Source organism: Chenopodium quinoa, unplaced genomic scaffold (genome assembly GCF_001683475.1).
Source record: "Chenopodium quinoa cultivar QQ74 unplaced genomic scaffold, ASM168347v1, whole genome shotgun sequence".
In the NCBI taxonomy this organism is placed as follows: domain Eukaryota; kingdom Viridiplantae; phylum Streptophyta; class Magnoliopsida; order Caryophyllales; family Amaranthaceae; genus Chenopodium; species Chenopodium quinoa.
The window spans coordinates 5001-28525 of record NW_018743505.1 but is presented as its reverse complement, the minus strand read 5'-3'; the positions used below and the strand labels follow the sequence as shown (position 1 = coordinate 28525).

Sequence of the window (23525 nt, the reverse complement as noted above, 5' to 3'; positions counted from 1 at the left end):
AGCTACCAAAAGTTTTGCCAAATAGAGCTTATTTGATTATTTATTTATTTATTTTTCTAAAAAAAATCGGAATAAATTAGCATAACTTTTTTTTTTTAAATCTGAATTAGGAGTTGTAGAAAACAAATCTATCTATTAACTATTACCAAAAACAGAAGATGTTGACGTTACCACTGCCTATGCGTCGCTCTCTTAATAAATAAATTTCTGCCTAAATGCAATGATGATGTCATTTTTTTTTTTCTGGAGTTATCATATTTAACATTTTTTAAATTTAAATATTAAAAACTTCTACATTACAACTAAAACCTATCAATTTATAGTAAGAAATTGAAACAATTTTAAATAGCACAGTAGCACACTAATAAATGACCTCCTACATTGAACTATAAAGTAGACGACGTTGAACATACACCATATCATAATTTGATGAAAATAAAATTTTTAAAATAATCAAATGTACGTAATTTATATTCATGAATAATAGCAATTTATTTTTAAAATATACAAATTAAAAATAGGTTTTATATAAATCGCTCGGGTTCTAATTTAGTGAAACAACAAGATCAAATAAACAATTTAAAAGGATTTATCAAGACAATTTCGTATATAAAATTTAAAAATTATAAATCAACAATTTTTTTTTAGAAAATAAATCAACAATTTTTTATTAAAATATGACCCAAATTACCATATTACTCCGTAACATTTAAAAAAAAAAATTATTTACGATATCCCCACCCCTAAAGGTTTGTTTTTTTTGTTTTTTTTTTTTATTAAAAAAAAAAAAAGAAAAAAGGTGGGCTTTGGTGTGGGGACGTGGGGTTGGTTGGACTCGTGGGGAAGGAAATTCATACCTCTGCGTGGAAGACAATAAATTACAACGGAGTACAGACTATAGAGGACTGTCTTTCCCCTCTTTCTATCAGTTTCCGGTTATTTTTCTCCTCATCCGACGTGATCAGATATCACCTACGTTTATGGAACTTTGATCTGTAAGTTCAAACTTATTAATCTGTTGACTTCTATGCTGCTTCAACCAACTCAGTTTATTCAATTTTGTCGCAATTTTATTTTATCTTTATTTATTTTTTAATTATTGGAGAGGAACAAGAGGAGAGTGATTTGCGAAACCCTTGTATTTGGGGCCTTGTTCTGTTTTTGTGTTTGAATTTGTTTTTTGATTTGCTTCTTCGGATCTTTAATTTGGTGTAGAATTCCAGTTGGGAGCAGGAATTTGGTAGAGGTTTTAGGGTTTGTGGAATTGGGTTGGTTGTTATAGAGTGATTTGTTAGGTTTTTATTTTTCCTTTTAATTAAATTAATGGCGTCAATTCCTCCATTTGAGTTGGAGGATCAAACGGATGAGGATTTCTTTGATAAGCTAGTAAATGATGATGACGACGACGATGTTAGCTCGAAAACAACTGGATTGATTCATGCTTCTGATTTATTGGATGGGAATGAGTCTGATGAATTGAAAGAATTTGCTAATTTAAGCGCGGGCGAGATAAGTCGTGGAGATAGTGGCACGGACACGGTTAAGGTGGTGGGAAACTGTGATAATATGGGGATACAGAGTCTTGAAGCAAGGGGGGAACAGGTTGTTGTTGATGGGGAGGCTAATTCTTCGTTAGTATCATTAGATTCGTCTGTTTTGGACAATGGCCTGTAACAGGCGACGGGGATATGTCTTCCGAGGTTCAGTCAGGGCTGATGAGAGAGATTAGTTGCTCGCCTACGAGTGGTGTTATGGAGGTCCAATGGAGTGCTTTTACTGATTCTGCTATGCCCGGTAGTGGTGGTGTTGGATTTTATGACGAATTTTTTACTGACTTAGGAGGAGGGAAATGGGGAATTTCTATACCGAAGCTAAAGCTGTGCCTGGAAATGAGGCAAGAAAGAATGAAGTTACAGAGAGTTTGTTTAGTCATAATGAGTATCAAGGTTCAACTGGGGCTTTTACTGAACAACCTCCAAATGAGGGAGATACATATAGCATCGAGTATTGGGAAAGCCTTTACCCTGGATGGAAATATGATCCAAACACTGCACAATGGTATCAGTTGCATGGTAGTGATGGAGTTTTAAATGGGCAGGAAAGCTTTGATATCACTGCTGGAAATATACAAGGAACCTTTGGTGCAAATGGAGACAGCCTATGGAAAACTTCTAATGTACAGTCATCCCAAAATTTTAATGCACAACAAACAGCTCAATCTGCTGTGGGAACTATAAGTCAATTAAGTATGACTGAAAATTTATCCGGACACAATTCCATTCTGCAACAGTATGAGGAAACTCAGTATCCAGCACATATGATTTTTGATTCTCAGTACCCTGGTTGGTATTATGATACAATAGCTCAACAATGGTTTTCTTTGGAAGTTTATCATGCAACGGATCAGACTAGCAATTCACAGGTTCAAAATGGATTCCTCTCCTCAGCAGGTTATACTCATGCTAGTAGTACTAGTAGTCAGGGCATTAACAATGATGGGCTACAAGGTCCCAGAGGTGAAGGCCTGGAAAATTTTGTTGCTACTACCAATTTTAGTGTGGTTCCGTCGTGGCAAAGATTCAATGATAACAATAGCTACGGTAACAATCAATTGTGCCAAGAGACTCCCTCTGGTTCCACAGGATCTTTGGAAACATACAAGCAAACAAGTCAGAGTAATGATAATTCTAATTGGGCTGGTGGCTTGAGCAATTTTTCTGCTGAGAATAATTTTCAGCTGTTTAATCATGCTCAACAGGCTCTGCAAAATGAGCAGCCAACTCAATACCCAACTGGTCATTACAGCAGTCAAAATGCAGCTGCTGTTCCCCAACCCTTATTTTCTAATGCTCACCATGTCTCTTATACACCAAGTGAGGGAAGGTCATCTGCAGGTCGGCCTCCTCATGCTTTAGTTACTTTTGGGTTTGGGGGGAAGCTTGTAGTTATGAAAGATAATAATATTGGTGGGTTTTCAGCACTTGGAAGCAAGGTATATTCACTCATTTATGCTTTACTATGTCAAGTTAATGTAGTTCTCATCTTAGATTTGGACCTCATTTGGTGATTTCCCCCTTTTGCAGGATAGTGATGGATGCTTCTTATCTGTGCTCAATTTGATGGAAGTTGTGAGTTTGAGCAAGGATCCATCTTGTTCTGAGACAAGTGCTTATAGCTACTTCCATTCTTTGTGTAATCAGTCCTTTCCTGGTCCTTTAATTGGTGGTAATGTGGGAAGCAAAGATATGAATAAATGGATTGATGACAAGATATCAAACAGTGAATCTCTGGAAATGAATTATGGTAAACGTCAAGGTTCGAAATTGCTTCTTTCATTGCTAAAAATTGCTTGTCAACACTATGGAAAACTTCGATCCTTTGGCGGGGATACTGGGCTGAAGGTATATATGTTTTTGAATCCTGAAGTGGCTGATCTATAGTGTTGGAATCTTTTTACCTTTGTTGCATCTGCTATTGATTGTGAACTGTTAGTAGCTCCCACTCCCCCCCCCCCACCCCTCTCTTATTTTGAAGAGTTTACATAATACAAGTTTTTTGCTTCTTTCCTGGCATTCACTGTGAACTACCCAGTGGCTTTTCCCCCCTTTGATTGTGCTTATAGCATTTTCCTTTGGGCAATCCGCAACTTTTGAACTGCATGTGAACAGCATTAAGCAAATGATAGATTTCTATTTTGGTAAGAATGAATATGTTTACATTTTGGGGCTCATTAGCTATTGATGCATGGTCAGTTGTAAGTTCTCTCAGTTTGGTATTTGGGAGTTACTGCTTGGCCCTTTTGCACGCTGAAAGAAATGGAGAAGGGATTGCTTGTTTTAGTTCAGGATTAAGTTCAGTATTATTCGGCAACAAATCCCATACCTAATTTTTTTTCTTTTGCATTTTTTGTTTGGAAAATTTAACTGGGATAGTTTTAAGTTTGGGTTGTCTTTTCAAATTAAAAGCAATTTTATAGTTTTTAGAAATATTTTCATAGTTGAGGTTGTCTTTTGAAATGGAAATTCAGCATTACAACCGAATCTGCACTTTTTTCCCCTTTTTTTTTTTGTGAGATAATTCATACGCATGGTTATTTAATCTAGTGAGTTTGAGCCAATGTATGATGCCTATTTCTGAGACTTATTGCTGGTGCAATAATTAGGTTATTTAAGAGGGATAAGAGGAGTTAGTTTTTGATGCGGAAGAATTGAGAGTTGAGGTTACAAGATTTCTTTTATTGGCAACTGAACAACTTTGCTGGAGAATGTTATTGTAAAATAGTACATGAGAGTGCTTGAGCATGGGGACAGGAAACTAAAAAAAAGCATTCACCTTTGTAATTTTGTATGTTGTGAGGAGTGTTTTCAACGTAGAAACAAGTGCTTCAAGGTTTAATGCTCTTACTTACAAATTAGATGTTCTGGTTCAGAAGCAAACCTTGTAATTTGAGTGAATTCTTTATTGGCTTTTTATATGGCACTATTTTCTGATATTCAAGTGTTGATTTTGCTCTCTCTCTCTGTGTGTGTGTGTGTGTGTGTGTTATGTGACTACGTGGGTGGGAGGGGGGTGGTTGGTGGGAATTGAGAATAAATGAAGCATGGGTTCCTGATCGGTCACATTACTTGCCGTTCAAATCTTCAGAACTCAGAAATATTTATCAATAAAAGCGTTTTCTTCCATATATGTCAGGAAAATGACCTTCCCGAATCAGCCGTTGCCAAACTCTTCGCATCTTCCAAGAGGAGTGATGGCCAGTTTAATGTTTATAATGCAATTTCTAATTGTTTGATGACCTTGCCTTCTGAAGCACAAATTCAGGTATACTGGACCTTCCTGTATTTCTTTCATTTTATAACTAGTATTATTACTTCTGTGAAAGACTGAAATGGATACTTGCTATTTTAGACTACTGCTACTGAGGTACAAAACCTTCTGATATCTGGTAGAAAGAAGGAGGCTTTGCAACGAGCTCAAGACGGTCACCTCTGGGGATTTGCTCTAATTCTTGCCCGAGAACTTGGGGATCAGGTTTGTACTTGTATACTTCTCATCTTCTCTTATCAGATCAGTCTAGGCTCCCTGGCTACTTTGTTTAATGCATTTAATTAGTTGATTATTGGTATAATTTGCAGCTTTATGCTGATACCGTGAAGAAAATGGCAGTTAGCCAGTTAGTGGTTGGCTCACCTTTGAGAACTTTGTGCCTTTTGATAGCAAGAAAACCTGAAGAGGTTTTCTGTAACAGCACGATGCCTGCTAATGACGTGTATGAAGCAGTAAATATGTTGCCACAGTCTATGCAGGTACATAACTTTGCTTCTTATTGCTTCATAACACTGGGAAAAATAATTGAATTTTACGTATTGATAAATCGTTGTAAAGAATTGACATCATTAGTTTAGGGTAGTTAAGAGGTTCAGTAAGGGGTTAGGACTGATGTCTAGTTGCACTTTCCAACCCGCTATTTGTTTTTTATATGATTTTGTTACGTCAAACAGACTTCACAAATGCTAGGTAGTACTCTAGAGTCGAATGGACCTAAACTAAACAATTTGATCAAACGGACTGAATAGTTTACTCAACTAGAAACGCTAGAATTGGTGAAAATTAACTCACTTATTTTTACAAGGTTAAGCACAAAACTTTACATTTTATTGATCTCAATCACACACATATTAATAAAATCATAAGGCCCTTTAAATTGGCACTATAATTTCTTAAATAATGTAACAAAGAATCCTACTATACATAGAAAATAAACCCCTAATTCGTAAAATTATTTAAATCCTATGGCTGCCCTTTTCCTTCCTCCCCCCCCCCTAACTTTCATGGCAGCCTCTTCTTCCTTCCCAATCCCATATCCTTTCATTGAACCCCCTCCCCACAATTGTATTTGCCTTAGCCTTTCTTTCACACACCTTTCTTACCTGTATCTTACCCAACCCTTCAAAGCTCTTCAAACCCAGCGGTTTGAAACTTTGAGTTGTTCAGTTCCTGATTCCTCTAAAATACCCCTTCAACTCTTTTCCTGATCACACCTCTTACCGGCCTAAAACAAAAAGCCCTAGTCTCTATTAAGAGATGAATTTCAAACTGTTTAGAGTGGTTCCAGATTATGTAATTCAATAGATTCCATTAACTGCCAACTAGAAGTCTAAAAGCATTTTTAGATGAAAGGTACTTGTGAAGTTGTGAGAATTATAGAAAATAAATTAATTCTAGCTATAGTAAAATAGGTAAAGTAAATTAATGTTGTACTATTTGTTGAAGAATTCAATAGTCCTGTCATCCAACATTAATTTAGCTAAGTTTACAAACATTATTAATATACTACTTATATATCAAGACAATTATTACATTGATGTATAAATTATTTGATATGATTATTGTCCATTGCCAAAGGAAAATCAATTTCCAGAAATATTATCAATTGGGAAAATTAGATAACTTTTTTCGTGCAAACAGCAAGGTTTCTGGGTTGCTTCAACTTAAGGGCAATACTTATACTGTTATACATACAGGGGAAAGGGGGTCTATGAGGAGGGGGTTGCTAAAATAGGATGGTGAGGAGGAGAGTTGTGGAAGGGGATGGAATTGTGGGAGGACGAGAAGGGGTTTCCATAGTTCCATGGGTTTGGAGGAGGGAGAACGAAGAGACTTCGTTGGAAAGAGGTTATTGGATTTGATATCTTGCTTTCACTTTGTCTGAGTTTTTACCATATAGTCCCTCCGACCTTAAATAATCTTCCTATTACCTAACTTACGTTAGGACATGCATTTTAAATTTTAGTGGGGTTAGGATTAAAATGTGAGCCGACCCCACATTATTGGATTACGTCTTTGATTGATTGATAGGATTAAAATGTGAAAGGGGTTCTTCTCACATGGGTATCCTTAAAAGATAACATGAAGATTATTTATGGGCATTGGCAGCGGGAGCATTTTGTATATTTTGATTATTTTTTTCCTATTTAAAGAGAATTGAATTGTAAGAACTGTCAATAGTACTGGGAAATTATGTTGAATGTCCCATAAATGTTTGATTTAGCTTTGGTGATGCTTACTTGAGGTAGTTACAATATCTTTTATTAAACGTTGAAATTTTAGTATGCTAAGCAGAATGCAGGTTTTAGCATGCTGGAGAACTGGGAGGAAAATTTGGCTGTAATAACTGCAAATAGAACTGAGAATGATCATCTTGTGATTATCCATCTTGGAGATTGTCTACTGAAGGAAAAACATGATGTATGTCTTCCACTTTATTTTGGGCAGCAGCTGTTGGCTGTTAAGTATTGTTTATTTTCTTTGTTTGCAACTTCAAAATTGCCATTTCCATCCATTAGTCTACAGTTGTAGAAAAGTTAGAAGATTTATCAGCTTCATTCTTATATGAGTCCAATTGTATAGGTTACTGCTGCACATATCTGCTACTTGGTTGCAGAGGCTGGATTTGAGCAGTATTCAGATAGTGCAAGATTGTGTCTCATTGGTGCAGACCACTGGAACTTCCCAAGGACGTATGCTAGTCCTGAGGCAATTCAGGTGTTATTTTAGTTTCTTGTAGTTCCTTTACAAGTTACTTCGGCTTTTCTATGCATGCAGTTAGACTTTTATTGTGGTGTTTCTACTTGCTAGAGAACTCTGCATTTATTTATGCCTTAAATCGGGGATAAAATTGTCCTTTGTATTTTTTTATATTACTTTAAATTTTATCGTGTGTCATAGTTTATCACATTTTGCGTACTACTTTAGCTAGTTGAATAACTGTTACCTAAGTTACTATCTTATGATTTTCACCCTGACCATCAATGTATAGATCCCTTCTATAATTTGTTTTTGTTTTTGAACGTACTGCTTTCATGCTTTGAACCTGTTGGAATAGTTTGCTTATAGTAGCTCTCTGCCCTTAATAATCTAGGCTGTTTTATTTTCTTATGCACCATCCTTTCACTATCCATCATATAGATCTATGCCTCCCCATTAAATTTTTTATTTTCTTTTGGAGCAAAATATGTAGTGATAGAAATGATCTTGAAGATTATGTTTGGTTTTTGGTTGTTACTGCAGATGACAGAGCTTTATGAATATGCAAAGGTTCTTGGGAATTCTCAGTTTCTCCTGCTTCAACTGCAGCCATACAAACTTATATATGCGCACATACTGGCTGAGGTTGGAAGGATTTCGGATTCATTAAAGTATGTATATGAGCCTTTTAGTTTAATTGTTGAAGACATTTGTCCTTTGATTTTTTTTTTTTTTTAAGATGATGGCATAATTCAGATACTGTCAAGCTGTTTACAAATCTCTTAAAATTGGACGATCACCGGAGGCAGATACATTGAAACAGTTGTTGTCATCTCTTGAAGAGAGGATTAGGACTCACCAGCAGGTTTGACCTCAACTTTTCTTTTGCTAAGGAGTTGTGGTGCAATTTCTCTAACCTTTTTTTTTTTTTTTGGTAACCTTTTCAGAGTGGATATGCAGGTAACTTAGCTCCAGCAAAGATAGTGGGTAAATTGCTGAACTTTATTGATAATACTGCTCATCGTGTTGTTGGAGGACTTCCGCCACCTGGTCCTTCGTCTTTAACACAAAGTAGTTATCAAGGCAGTGAAAATCAATTTCAGACACTGGGCCCTAAGGTGACTGGTAGTCAATCAATCATGGGTGTCTCATCACTGACACCATTAGCATCCACGAATGTAACGGGCAGTCAATCAACCATGGGTCTGTCGTCACTGACTCCATCAGCATCCATGGAGCCCATAAGCCAGTGGGCAGTAGATGAAAGTAAAATGACATTGCAAACTAGAAGCATTTCTGAGCCAGATATTGGTAAAACTAAGCCGGTATAGTCACATGCTCGTGTACTTTTATTGTACTTCCTAATCCCTTGAGACACACACACACACACACACACACGGTAGTTGTTAACCTTTTATTTTTCAAATTTGATATGAAATAGGATCAGGTTGATTCTTCAAATGAAGCAACTTCTTCCAGTACAGTGGTAAAACAATCTGGTTCAGCAGGAACATCTCGCTTTGGTCGTTTTAACTTTGGTGCTCAGATCTTGCAAAAGACTGTTGGATTGGTCTTAAAGCCTCTTCAAGGCCGCCAGGTAAGACAATTTATATTTATGTTTAGATTTCTTCCGTACCTGCACAAAATATATGAAATATCTGTATCTTACTGATTGGTTATGCTTATTTTATGAAAGGCTAAGTTGGGGGACACAAATAAATTCTATTACGACGAAAAGCTAAAGAGGTGGGTGGAGGAAGGTGCTGAACCAACTCCTGAAGAATCTGCTCTGCCACCACCACCGACTGCTGCCTTCCAAAATGGAAGGTCAGACTATAACTTGAAGAATGCTTTGAATGATGGAATGCATGCCATTAATGGTGATCCACCTAGTAGTTCAACCCCTGAAAGCAGCCCTGCTATACCATCTATGCCTAGCTCAAATCAATTTTCAGCACGCAGTCGGATGGGTGTACGATCAAGGTATGTATGAATTATTTATCTCTTGATTTTCGTCCTCTCTAGAGTCCCTCATCTCTGTTGGTACTCTATAATAAACTTATGAAGTGATTGGAATATTTTGCTGGGGTTGTGATCTGATTCAGTTACCCTGTCTGGTTGCATTATCAATCATATTTTTTTATCCCTCCTCCACCCTCAGTGTTTCGGATGGACTGAATGATTTTAAGGGAAAGAAGCACTCCCCTTGTTCGTATAGATTTCATTACTAAATTTTAAGGCTTGAATGACATCTACCTCCACTTTGCTGCTGCAAATAGCAGTTTTGTGAGCTTTTTTTTTTTTGGAGGTGGGGAGGGGATTGTTGTTATTCTCTATAATGTGTTAATCTTTCTAAAAGTGAAGTTTGTATATATTTTTCAGTAGTGAATTTTTACTCTGTATAGGTATGTGGATACCTTCAACAAGGGTGGCGGGGCCTCTACAAATTTGTTCCAGGCACCATCTGTACCATCAGCTAAACCTGCTAATCTCACTGGCACCAAGTTTTTCATTCCCATGGCTGCACCGACAAATGAACAGCCTTCAGGCACTGATTCTGGAAGCGGAAATGAAATTTCTCTAAGTGGAGAAAATTCTTCTAGTGATCCTTTCCAAAACCTAGCACCTGCACCCATTGGAACAATGCAGAGGTTTTCTAGTGTTGATACCTTACCTAGCAAGGGTGCAATGGACAGTGGGATAAGCTCTCTTGCACCTCAATCTCGTCGTACAGCTTCATGGAGTGCAGTTCAAAGCGATACATTCTCTCCGCCTTCAACAAGTGAGATTAAAGCTTCCCCACTTTCGTCTATGCCTGGTGATCAGTTGCTGGGTAATCTGCACATGGATAGAGACAATTCTGGGGATGACCTCCAGGAGGTTGAACTTTGAACTGGGCTGCTGTAAATATCAAGTTTTGCATTTTATAATTAGTATGAAAAACTCGATTAGAAATTATCAAGGCCAAAGCTACCGAAGCCCAGCGAAGTGGAGCTTCAAGTTCTAGATACAGAAACTTCCTTTTTCTTCACTCTTTGCCATCTGCAAATATGTCAGAAATTTGATAATCTTATTATTGTACTAATTACTAATTAGAGGTAGGATGTTGTAGCCGTTAGATGGACATACTACATGGGCAAAAATGAGTTGGAGCACCTTGTACAGTTCCATTTTGTTAGGTTCATTTGAAATGTACTATAGTGAACAGTTAAAAGGTGGATAGAAGGGAAAGATGTCAAGGCGAGATTCAATAATGTAACGAAATTTTTCATGTTTCATATTGCTGCAAATAATTGACTTCATCACAAACTTTTAAATAAGGTAGGCGGATACAAATATGGTACGAAAGTGCAAATAATATTAAGTTAACCTGATTTGACCTGATTTGAATTACTCTGATATCCAATGATAAATAAATGCAAATAAAAAGAATTGGTAACTATCTAAGGTAATAAACAATAGTAGTGTTTAACGGTTCCAATCTTGTTTTGATTGTTGGTAACTATGGTTACTATCTTAGGATATATAAAACAAGATTTGATCTCTCATTCTGTTTTTTTTATGTTATGCTCAAAATAAAAGATTAAATTATACAGGCCAATTTGCATGACTGTATATGTCATATTTTTGCCCATCTCTCTAAAGCCCCACTTTAATATGTACTTCGAATTTTTTGTAAATTGGATAATGTCTTTAAAATTATGAGGAACAGCGCGTAATGTAGCACATAACATATCCATAAACAATTGACGACCTCAACTGTGTCAAATACATTTACTCCGAACTTATTTACAAGATAAGAAAATGTTAAACTATGAAGTCTTAATTGTAAATTTCACCACAAGCAAAACTGGTACAAGGAGCTATTTCTTCTTAGTCAGAAAATACATTTAAAAGGCTGAGGCAGGATCCGCAGTCCCAGAAGAGCCTTCCACCATACTCATTTGTCTTCTTAGCTTAACAATATGAGCTTGTACCTATTACAAGGTGTCATAATTTTTTGTAAAAAAATATACTATTAATTGTTAATCAGAAGGTTTGAAGCATGATAAATACACCAAAATGTATAGCTTCTTCAACATAAGTGGTTACATCATACAAGTTTGAGAAATTGAAGTTAGTTTCCAATGAGCGCGTATAGGTAATAACATAGTGAGCACATTATTTTATCTATGGATGAGCATAAAAAAATGCACATATGAACAAGAAATATGAATATGTTATGTACTGCAGTCAATAGAGAAACAAGAAACACAAACAAACATATACTACAAACAGATCAAGTGTCTAGAACCCAGTTGTAGTAATCTACTATGACTATGCAAAAGTGGTTTCATTGGTTATACTTTCGGAACCAAATCACCTCATGCAGTTGCATAAAGAATTTTTATGCATGTGTATACCATGCTCTTAGTAATTCAGCATCATAGACAGTGTCTCTTTCCATAGTCTTAAGACAGCTTCCTTGCAGTTGCAAAAACAAGTTGGCATACAATTTAATGTCAGACATGTCCAAAGTAGCAGTTATGAGTGGGGAAATGTTTTACATTGAATCACAATATATATGCAGTTGCAGAATTTCTATGCATGTGTATACCATGTTCTTGAAAATTTAGCATCATAGACAATGCATTTTCCCATAGAGTCTGATCAAGGCAGCCTCTTCGCAATTGCGAAAACAAAATGTCAGACATATCCAGCATAAAAGTTATGCATGGGGACATGTTTTACTTTGGTTTCATAGTATATCATCATCATCATAGTAATAATTGACCAAGTAACTCAATGTCATCCATAATTACCAAGACAACCGAGTGACTTCTACAAGATACATCCTAATACTAGCACTCACTCAAGCAGGAATGCAGTTCTGTATGGGTAAATAGTTTATTATTTAACTTCTGGTGTTGGGCAAAGGGGTACATTATGTGCCTTAACCTCGGCCAAAAAAAAATGTTGAATTTACCATCTTTATTTGGCTTACTAGAGGGAAAAGGCCAACCAAAGAGATATACAATGGAGAAAGATACTCAAGCTAGTGGCTGGTCTTATTGGCTCAAAATCTTCAAGCACATAATACAATCATATACCATAATTAAAAATCCAAATCACAACTAATAATTCAGGACATGTGAAATTACAAATTCACAAATCCACTATCACAAATTCACAAGTAATGCGGTCATGCCTTACAATAGTAAGAAGTACTAATTGCAATTCTTATATCACAACTGACAAATTTATATCAGAAGTCAGGCTGTTCATAGCTTATACTTCTACACTAATATACAATGGCAATTATATAGACAAACATTCTATTGTTCAAACAGCTTGAATTCAATTGCATTAAAGTTGTAATTAGTAAGTAGACAACTATGATGCAAAGTAATTTTATATATTTTTTTTGAAAGTATGATACAAAGTAATGATCAAGAAGAATCCAAGATAATCTACCAGATAGGAAACAGAATAGGACGTAGGTTCGCAGACTTTTTGTCCCACTACAGATGCAAATATAACAAACATTTCCTAAAGTACAAATATAAGATCTCAAAGTATTATAAACTATAGCCAAATTGCCTAACGTACCAAGAACTTTAAAATATGTGAAAGCACTTATAGCAACTTTGTGCTGATGCAAATCAATTGGGAAGAAAACACCTCCCTCGGCTACCACTGTAAGTTCTATCCTTGCAGAAAATATGATAAACTGTTGTTTGGACATTACCAGAACTTATTCCTAGCCATTCCAAGCTCGAAGACAAAAAACTGAGAAAGGTCAACTCAAAACCCAACCACAACACCACAACAATATGGTTCAGAGTCCACCTCTTACCATACAAGTGAGTGCATGGAGTTCAGTATAACAAGCAAAAAAGAAATCTACTATATGGGTGCAAATCAAGTAATCACCACACACACATCAGAAACTGTAACTGTCTTAAACCAAGCACTAATTTAGAGTTTATCACAAAGAACATAACCAATCCTACGATAAAACAAATTTAGAAACTACGATAATGCCAAACAGATTAATATAGAAACCAGATGACCGCATTTACCTGTTGACGAGCTGCGGCAAGTTTGAGCAGTTCATCTGCCTCTGAAAAATTCATAAACCAATGGCCTAGAGGGTGATCTTTAGTGTTCCCTCTCCGATCACTGTTTTCTTCCGTCAGAGCTGATGCATCAATTAAAGAGTTAAGCAAGCTTACAAAAAAAGTCTTTCCATGAATATGAATAATTTTAAAAAAATGAAAGCAGAATCACATCATACCAGAGGGTGGTAGCTCCAAACCTGCAGGAAGCCGAGGAACAACAACAGCAGGGTGATTCTGCACGCGAGCAAGAAAGAGCTCTGAAGGATCCGGAAAAACAACTTCATCATATGATTCCACCACAACAGGCTTCTTGGTAGACTGAGGACCACTCTGTTCTAGAGGATACAGTTTTAAATGGTGGAATCTGTTGAGAAGTTAAATACTTAATGAGATCCACCCTTTAGTCAGAGCACAAAGAAAACAGAGAGAATTTACTCACACGTCCAATTTCCTATCACATGCATCACTGTGGAAGTATAGTGAAATGGCAATCTCAAATTCACCCCAACCGCATTCAGACAATTCAAAAGGTGGAGAATCAACAACTCTGATAGGATTATTGAAGCTCGGGTGGAGTTGAAAAACAACACGCTTAACTACAACACTCAAATCCTCATTTGTCGCCCCACGAACATAGACTGTCCATTTATGTGATTGAGACCTAAATTATTATTTTTTTTTTTAACAAAATAAGTAAATAATTAAAAATTCAATTAGACAAGTTATCAAACACTAGGTAGGCAATAAGTGAAATCAAAATACACAAACTCACTCAGTTGCCTTCCGACCAAGCCAAAACGCAATGGTTCCATAAACAATTGGCACGGAAATTTCAACATCCTTGACTCTTCGACTCGAATTCTTGACATAACCCATTGTTTAAAGTTAGAACAGAGTAGAAATAAACATGACTGACTTCCCTTAAAAAAAAAAAAAAAAAAAAAAAAAAAAAAAAAAAAAAAAAAAAAAAAAACTATTCTTCAGTAAATCTTGAAAACAATTACTCTAACCTTTTTCTCTCTCTCTTCCAGAGAATTTTCAGCTTTATTAAGCGGCGAGCCGCTGCCATCAGATAGATCAACCCCATCTTTTGGGGCAGAAGTTGGTACTTGAGTCATTGCAAATCGAAACAAAATTTATAGCCGAATTGCACGATGATCACAATGCCCGACACCTTCCAAAAGTAATAAAATCGATCAAAACTTAGCTTCACCATTATCAGTTAATACAAGATACCCAAAATAATGAAATATAGCACTCATATACTATGAAGTACGAGTATTGTTATCATCTTCATTTTCGACAACCAATTTCAAATTTAATACATGTCACTGGATATATAAATTGAGACATAAACTTACCTAAATTATTAATCAAGAAAAAACAGAAATTAAAATGGCGAAATTCAAAAAAAATAAAAACGGAGTAATAAATTATTACTCCCTTTAGCTTACTGATATGGTTTTCGTGCCAACAACAAGGGAGATTTGACCCTTCTGGATTGCTAAGATTGAAAGAAAATTCCTCACGAATTCCAAGCGACGAACCCTAATATCTTTCCGGGAAAAAAAAAATTGGGTTTTAATCCGTTTTTTATTTTTTACTACCACCAGTTATTTTTTACGAGTATTTTATTTTATTTTTTTAAAAAAAAAAAACTGCTACTTCGTCCTCCCGAGTCCCTGGTATTTTTTTTTTTAATATTTTGTTTTTATGATTTGATATACATTTTTTTTCCGAGAGAGTCCAAGTTAATATCTGAGATTAAATATTTCATTTTATATTATTTCACAATTTGCATAAGTTTTTGTGTCACTTTGCGATTTTACTTTTATTATTTTAAAAATAAAAGAAAAACAATATATTGTGAAAGCAGATACATTTAAAAATTTATGTTAGACATCAACTAGATTTTTCTCATTTTATTTTTTTGGAAATATCATCATGTGAATCAAGATCATTGTCCAGGAATCCCTTGGATGCTGATTTTTGTTCCTCTGAATTCCTTCTTATCATATTGCTATATGAAACCTTTGATTTGCTCGGTGATTTTACCACCAGCGTGTTCTCCACGAAAGAGTCCATTTCCACATTCTCAGGCTGCAGTTCAACCCTAGTGGTATCCATGGGAGAATTCTCCGGCATTCTTTTAAATTTCTTATTCGATCTTTGCGCGCATTAGGTCCTCTTCTTCTGACGAAAGTTTCTTCACTCTTCTCTCACTATCGCTTTCCATTTTTTTCTTTCTTTTTAATATATAAGAGCTTTTTTTTCCCCTCTTTCTAGATAATAATGGATGATCTTTTTTTACTTTATATATCCTCAATTTCAAGACTATATACAATGCTCAAAGGCGACTTCAACCAAACTCTATGTTCAATTCACATAGCTTCTAAAATTAAAACCAACCTTTTTACTATTTCACATTATCCACTAAAATCAAATCAAACATCAATTGAAAAATATGTAGGTAAAAAAAACTAAAAGAAACAAATTTGTAATAAGAAAATAAATGAAGACTTAGGAAGATGATAAGGAGTTACTTATTATCTTCCTCTTCTTTCATTTCTCCCATGCTAGCTTAAAATTTACTTCCTCCATTTGTTTTAGTTAACACCGTTAGATTTTTGCACTAATCACAAACTACACGTTAATTAGCTTTTGTGTTTATAATTACAATAAAACATAGTCATGTGGGATCTTGTTTGAATCGTCTCAAAATATAATGAAATAATGTCAATAATAAGAGATATCAATCATTAGAATTGTGTATTGGCAAACTTGATAAAATTAAAGAAAGGTGTCAACTAATAAAAAAACGTAGTTAATATGAAATTAATTAACATTGTTATGTTTTTCATCCAATTTGATGAGTTTTTTAAGTTTAAGGTTATCTCAGGCAGTAATATAAAAGTCAGAATTATATAAGAAAAACACATAAAACATACACGTGTTTTCCAATGCATACTTTCTAACATAAATATCCTTGATTGTCTATGAGCAAAAATTATAAAATATTGATATTAATTTTAAAAAAATAGATGTTGAAACGAATTTAACATAGCCCCACATATAATACTATATTTTTTCTCAACACGACATCATAAAATGAAGTCAAAGCAAGTTATGTAAATAATGCACAAAGTCAAATTATGTCATCTTAATTTAGATAAGAGGAAGTAATATATAATATGGAGTATATTATTAGACAGCGCATTTTGTGTGCGGCTGGCCACACCATGTTACCACTTGTAAAAAAAAAAAGTAACCCCCTATAACATTGTTCGAGTAACCCATATAGTCTGGACGGGTTTGGGAAATGGATTTTTTGCATTTGTAGTTGATTTTTTTGGCCCGACCCGAAATTGGCCCAAAAAGCCCGTATGGCTCGACTAGTTTGGGCACATGTTTTCTGGCCCGAAGCTTGGCCCGACCCGGCCTGAGAAATGGACAACTTTTTATGACCTCGACTCGACCCGCCCATTGATCACCTCTACAAATTAGCTAGTCAAATTGATGCATTTTGAAAAAAAAAACAAGTTTCATTTTTTAAACCTATACTAAACAACATCTATTTGACCTTTACTCTATTTAATAAATATACAAAAAATTACAAACAATAAGAATAACCTTTGCTCTATTATTGAGTAATTATGATAGAAAATCGGTAAATATATTTTAACCTGTAAAATTAAGTTTTTGGGTAAAAAAAAACTCGAGAGAAGAGTAGAACACTATCCTCAAATCTCAAATCCTTGGAAACGGAAAAAAAAAAAATTATTTTTTTTTAAATAGCTAGACTTGTCATTAATTAGGTTATTCTCCAACAACATATTGTAATTTTTTTAAAAATGGAGTAGAAAAAAGGGAAATTCTCAATGGTAGCCCCCTGTTTTTGCTTATTTCTAATAGTAGCCAATTTTTTTTTTTCGATTATCTTTGGTAACCCTAAACTTTCATTATTTTACAACCTTGACCTTAATGATGATTTTTCCGTTAAATCTAACTTACTACTCAACTAAGGTTAAACTATTCAAAAAAAAAAAAAAAAAAGGAAAAAAATGTTAACTATTTTAATTTTAAAAATTAAATTATTAAGAAAATAAAATACCCATCCCCAACCAGCCTTGACCTCCATTGACAAGCATCCCAGGAACCACCTACCGACCAGAATCCCGCTGGCCACCGTCGACCAACATCCCCAATCCCTTCGTCCACCTTCGAAACAACCCCTCATGCCGGCAATCCAAATCAGACCCCACGATGTTTCCCCTAACCCCGACCCTTTCTTTCTCTCCAAACACCGACCCCGACCCCAACCCAGACCCCAATGGCGTGGCTAGGCACTCTGCCTGGCTACGCCGTTAGGCATTGCTACGGCTAGGCAGGGTGCTCAGTCAATCTACTACGACACTCAAACTAGCAGCAGGGGAAGCAAGTCGGCAAATTTAAGGGCGGGGCAGAGGGCTGCTGCTGCCGTGGTTGGGCATCAAGCCATCAATTGGTTGCGGTTGTGGCTGGGCTTTGGCCTGGCTACGGCGGGCGTCGGCGGCTGCCTGTTGTGGTATTTTTAGGGATAGATAGAAGATAGGGGTAGTGGTTAGCTTGTTGTCGTGGGGGTTTTGGGGTTGGGTGGTGGCAGGCTGGAAGCCATGAAAGAAGGGAAGCTAAGGAAAGAGAATGGTTGAATAGAGACAAAAAAGTTGACCATGGTTAAAGTTAACGGTTAGTTAACGGTTTTAGGCTTAATAAGGTTACGGATGTAAATTTTTAACAGTAAAGGGTTACCAAAGATAATCAAAAAAAAATTTGGCTACAATTGAAAATAAGCAAAAACCTACCATTGAGAATTTCCCTAAAAAAAAACGGAAAAGGCTAACCACCGGCCCAATATGCCTTCTGTTTGTCTCCCTTAATTTCTCGTTGGGGTCACCTTTACCAAATCGGTGTCCTTGCAAACAAAGACGGACATCCCGTCATCATCTTCCATCTTTTTCTCTTTTCCCTGAGTCAAATTCTTCACTTCATCGAACCCGGCGTCAACAGCTCTTAATTTTCATTTCTCTTTCTCTCTCCTCAAGGTGCGTTTCTTTATCTTATGTCTTCCTATCTGTTGAACATATCCAAAACCCTGAAATTAGAATTCCTTTTTTTTTTTTAAATTTCATTAAAGCTTAGATCTTTCTGATTTTTCAGTACTGCTAATGGGTATTTTTTTTTCATTATTATTTTAGTTACCTTTTAGGGTTTTACTTTCTGATTTTTAATTGATCTGGGTTTTTTTTTTTAATTATTTGTTAAATTACCTCTTCATGTCCTTTTAAATTCTTAGTATTTTTGTTTCTTTATCATCTGAGAAATTTATTTTTTATGATGATTCATGTTAGCCGACCCCAAATCATTTTGGGACTAAGGCTTTGTTGTTGTTGTTGCATCATTTGAGAAATTATGTGGTTGGTGTATGGTATGATTTACCCCATATATAGTGCTTGATTGTATAGGTTGAAGGTGGAGCTTTACTATTGTCTGAATAGTTTTGAATCACTTTTTCCTTTTATTTATTTATTTATTTATTTTTTTCTCATGTAATTGTTGTATAATAAACTGATCTAGCAGCTGTTCTCAGCTTCTCACCCCTCCACAATAATATTGGTGTCTGACCGTCTGTCACATGTTTATGTATGCAGAAGTCTTGACTCTTGTAGAATGTTTCACAAGTATGCTTAATTAATCTTTGTTATGTTATAATGATTACGGGTATTGCCTACTTCTAGAGCTTCTCAGGTAAGAAGGCTATTCTGTGGGACTGTATAAAGGAAATGGCAGCAGAGGAGCATACTGATTTATCAGTTTTGAAGCCTCGGTTAGGTGAAAGGAATGCAATTTGGAAGGAGGAGATGGAAAGATGTGAATCTCAAGTTGATGCATTGCAACTGAAATGTATGGAGGTAAAAGCCTCTATTGCCGGGTCTGAAGTGGAGGCAGATAACGAGTTGGATATTTTATTACGGAGAGTGAAAACAGCGGCAACTTTATTGACCTATTTGAAGACTAGAGCACGAACAATGGCGGTTCCGCACTTAGCACAAGCATCTTGTGGGATAAAGCAGTTGGAAGGGATAGGGCTTGTTGACAAGGACGGAATTCCATTATCTAGTTGGTCTAAATATACTGATATTTTGTCTTTTGATGGCCTTGGTGATGTAACATCTACCGGAACAAGTGATCAGAGTGGTCTTGTTTGTGATAAAGATGGAGCCTATGTGTGTGATCTATTAAAATCTGTGCATATGGTCACAAATGTGATGGAAACTCTGGTTAAAAGGGTCCTAATTGCAGAGTCTGAAACTGCTATTGAGAAGGAGAAAGTAAACTTCAGTCAAGAAGAAATTAAGAAGAAGGAAACTCAACTTGAAAGCATGTCTTTGAAGTTGGAGGAGATGGAAAGATTTGCTTTTGGAACAAACTGTATATTGAATGAGATGAGGCAGAGAGTTGAAGATTTGGTTGAAGAGACATCTAGGCAAAGACAAAGAGCTGCAGAAAATGAGCAGGAACTTTCTCGCGTAAAGCGTGATTTTGAGTCTCTGAAATCATATGTCAGTAGTCTCATCAGTGTTAGAGAAACACTCATTTCGTCTGAGAAACAATTCCAAACTATTGAAAAGCTCTTTGAACGGTTAGTATTTGCTCAATTGTTTATATTGTACTCCGTATTTTTTTTTTGCCACCATTATTATTTTTTTGTTGCTTTGAATTATAGTGATTTTTAGAAGGTTATTTTTGATCTGTTAGTCCACAAACAAAGCTCAAATTATTGCTGCTTTTATAAATCGTTCACACCAGCCACCAAAGTTTGTGTAGTTTAATTATGAATAATTTGAATACACAAGCACTAATAAAATTTGAAAGCTTGATACCAAAAGCAAAAGATAATTGAGAGGGAGAAACTATGCCTGTATACTTTACTTATTGATTGAAAATTTGAAATCTAAATTGTTGTAACTTAGATGGAGAAGAGTATGTAGAAAGGAGAAAATCAAATGATTTTATTCCAAAAATTGAAATTATTGACCTAACATAAATCAATTGACAGATTAAGATTTGATTTGAGAGAGAGAAAACCATAAATTAGAGAGAAGTGATCCAATTAAAAGTTTTCATAAGTCTGGCTTGCGAAGTGATCCAATTTAAAGTTTTCATAGGTCTGGCTTGCGAAGTGATTCAATCAGAAGTTCTCATAGGTCTGTCTTGTGAAGTGATCCAATCAAAAGTTTTCATAAGTCAAGCTTGTGAAGTGATTCAATTAAAAGTTTTCATAAGTCAAGCTTGTGAAGTGATTCGATTAAAAGTTTTCATAGGTCTGTGAAGTGATCCAATTAAAAAATTTCATAGGTTTCCCTACAAGCCGCATATGTTTTTCCCCTCAAGCAAATGCTTACAAATCTTATAACAGTATATCTATATATGATGGTTGAGATTATTTCTCACCCTTGTCACCTTAAGGAGGTTTCTTATATGATCCTAAACCCACCCTCTCTCTCTCTCTCTCTCTCTCTCTATATATATATATATATATATATATAGGTGATATTCGAAATTATACATTGAGACAGTTTGAACAGATTCCAACATGACTATGTTTTATCTTATGAATAAAACACTGGAAGTACATGACAACTTATTATAGATTAATTGATCAGAGTATAAGCAATGAGATATCTTACTTGTATATAGGGGTGATCACAAAGAATGACTGGAAATTGGTTAGGACCGGTTCCTCAACTTTAGAACTCGGGCAAATTGGCTGCTAAAATTTTGAAAATCGGACTTGTCGGGTACTAGTTTTGATTTCAGTTACCCGGGTATGCACACACACACAAACCAATTGATATATTTTTAGTCTATTAGCCTATTTAATTTTTTAACACGTACATTTAATCGGAACCCGTTCCTAACCTCTAGGTACCCGAAATTGTAGCTCATCCCTACTTAGAAATGTTGGGGTGTTTTTCAAGTGGTATTATAATAGTTGGTTATTTTGCTAAAACATTTCTCTGTTTTGTTGTCACAATGTGTTTGTTTTGTGGTAAATATGTCATGTATTTTGACGCCGGGCAATTAGCAGGTTGTGACATATAGCAAATTGTGTTGGTAGTTTTGTGTTGTAGTTGTTACTTTGTTATAATAAATAGGTGCATTTGCAAAGTATTATACAAGTATTCAGTATCTTAGTACTTCCTCCATTTTCCTAAGTTCTACTCATTTTCCATTTTCATTCGTTATTTTAAAACTCACTTTTACTTTATTCATTCTATTTCTTCTACCTTTATTCAATTTTTCCATCTACAATGACACTTTGTGTGGCCCAAATTTTATATAAATTAATCCCTTACTGTTTATTTCTCTCCTCTGTTAAGCAAAAGTAGTCGCATATATGGACCCCATTTTCACCTCTTCTCGACTTTTATAGCTACAATAACCAAGTTGAATTTGGAAATACGGAAGGAGTTGTTAAATTGCTTTTTTGGTGTTATTGGTTGTACACTATATCACTCGTATGTGTGTTGGGTGTGGCTACATAATTACATATCCGACTATCATACGTTAAAAGCTGAATAGTTTTGTCAGGGGGCTGTCCTTAAACTGGACAAAGGTGCAAGACTTTGGGGACATAAAGGTTGTTATACCCATATCAGAAGACAAAGTGAAGTGTGTATATTTATGTTTATATTCTCCAGAGGTTGATTCTATCACTAGAATTCAAAAGACTGATTTCAATATGTTCAAGGGTTATTGGGTATTGTAAAATTGAATACAAAATCTACTTTTCAATATGTTTCTCTTATGAGTGTAATAGTATCTTGCAATTAAATGTTACTTTGAGAAATTGCAGTTTGTTTTCATTTTCTTGTTGAAACTGTACTCTAATTTACATTTGTGTGTATGTGTGTGTGTTTTTTCTTCCTAAAACAGGTTGGCTGCTAAAACAACCCAATTGGAGGGGGAGAAAATGCAAAAAGAAGCTGAAGTACAGAAACTGATGGATGAAAATGTGAGGTTGCATGCTTTATTAGACAAGAAAGAAGCCCAGCTATTGGCCATGAATGAGCAATGCAAGATGATGGCCCTGAATGCTTCTAATATCTAGACTTAGGGCAATCACAGGTCTCCAAATTGCGTGGTTTGCTTTCTTTATTCCGTACCATTGTACAGCTGCTTAGCTCCATTGTTGTAGCAGAGCTGAATTGCTATGGCATTTTATGTAGCATGGTGGAGGAGCTGCCATTATTGTACTATAGTGAATCGACTGTTGTAACCAATGAAGTGGATTTTTCATTCAATCAATGCTGCCAGAAGGCTTTTATTCCTGCGGTTTGCGGTTTCCAAAAGCACCGCTAAGTGTGGTTTGCGATTTTTATACTATATTTTTATTAAAATTATATAAAAGAACTAAAATATATGAGCTAATGTTTTATTATTAGTTAATTAAAGGTTAATAAAAAGAGTTTAATATTTAAATTATCAACTAATAATTATAATATAAAATAAAAGTTTTGTTTTAAAAAGGGTTTTTTTGAAAGTGCGGTTTATGATCCAAACTGCACCGCAAACACCCCGACTCCCCACCTCCGCAATTTCTCCTTCCACCTTTTCTACTCTTCGCCGGAATCCAAACCTCGAAGCTTTCCCTAAAACATCTGTTGAAATTTGCTAGTATCCTCGTCTACGTCCGACAAAACGGTGATGTTTTGGTTCAAAATTGAGGTCAGACTATCTTCGCCAATGAACCGCGACTCCCAAAATTTCAGATGAGTTTGTCACATAAACGACGGTATAACGGTCTAACAACACCTGTCACCGGGAAGAGGAGAAGGCTTGCCGACGAAATTAGGG

At 35.5% G+C, this 23525-nt stretch overlaps 2 protein-coding genes and 1 pseudogene across 5 annotated transcripts; 2 read left to right on the top strand and 1 right to left on the bottom strand.

Annotated features, from left to right (window-relative positions):
* Positions 1-856: 856 nt before the first annotated feature.
* On the top strand, positions 857-10829 carry LOC110739584 (annotated as a pseudogene).
* Positions 10830-11234: 405 nt separating this feature from the next.
* On the bottom strand, positions 11235-15224 carry LOC110739583 (transcription initiation factor TFIID subunit 14b-like). Of its 2 annotated transcripts, none has more exons than XM_021920040.1 (7): positions 15083-15224; positions 14639-14802; positions 14401-14489; positions 14068-14289; positions 13805-13992; positions 13590-13708; positions 11235-11504 (listed from the first exon to the last, which is right to left on the bottom strand). In XM_021920040.1, exons 2-7 carry the CDS (start codon positions 14744-14746, stop codon positions 11418-11420), a joined length of 813 nt encoding a protein of 270 aa, XP_021775732.1. In that variant the 5' UTR covers positions 14747-14802; positions 15083-15224; the 3' UTR covers positions 11235-11417. The 2 variants fall into 2 exon arrangements, with proteins under 2 accessions (XP_021775732.1, XP_021775733.1); XM_021920041.1 differs by having other exon boundaries at positions 13826-13992.
* A 3276-nt stretch (positions 15225-18500) lies between these two features.
* On the top strand, positions 18501-22996 carry LOC110739582. 3 transcript variants are annotated; one of them, XM_021920039.1, is made up of 3 exons: positions 18501-18709; positions 19413-20307; positions 22605-22996. In XM_021920039.1, the coding sequence occupies exons 2-3, from the start codon at positions 19448-19450 to the stop codon at positions 22777-22779; spliced, it is 1035 nt and encodes a 344-aa protein (XP_021775731.1). In that variant the 5' UTR covers positions 18501-18709; positions 19413-19447; the 3' UTR covers positions 22780-22996. The 3 variants fall into 3 exon arrangements, with proteins under 3 accessions (XP_021775731.1, XP_021775730.1, XP_021775729.1); XM_021920038.1 differs by having other exon boundaries at positions 19316-20307; XM_021920037.1 differs by having other exon boundaries at positions 18502-18709; positions 19403-20307.
* The last annotated feature ends 529 nt before the right edge of the window (positions 22997-23525 follow it).

What these genes read in the sequence shown, in the direction of transcription:
- LOC110739583 (XM_021920040.1), bottom strand. Translation starts at nt 14,746, where the DNA reads ATGACTCAAGTACCAACTTCTGCCCCAAAAGATGGGGTTGATCTATCT. An exon ending in TGGAAGAGAGAGAGAAAAAG is followed by an intron (nt 14,490 to 14,638) that starts GTTAGAGTAATT and finishes GGTTATGTCAAG; the next exon opens with AATTCGAGTCGAAGAGTCAA. An exon ending in TGTGATAGGAAATTGGACGT is followed by an intron (nt 13,993 to 14,067) that starts GTGAGTAAATTC and finishes ACTTCTCAACAG; the next exon opens with ATTCCACCATTTAAAACTGT.
- LOC110739582 (XM_021920039.1), top strand. Translation starts at nt 19,448, where the DNA reads ATGGCAGCAGAGGAGCATACTGATTTATCAGTTTTGAAGCCTCGGTTA. An exon ending in ATTGAAAAGCTCTTTGAACG is followed by an intron (nt 20,308 to 22,604) that starts GTTAGTATTTGC and finishes TTCCTAAAACAG; the next exon opens with GTTGGCTGCTAAAACAACCC.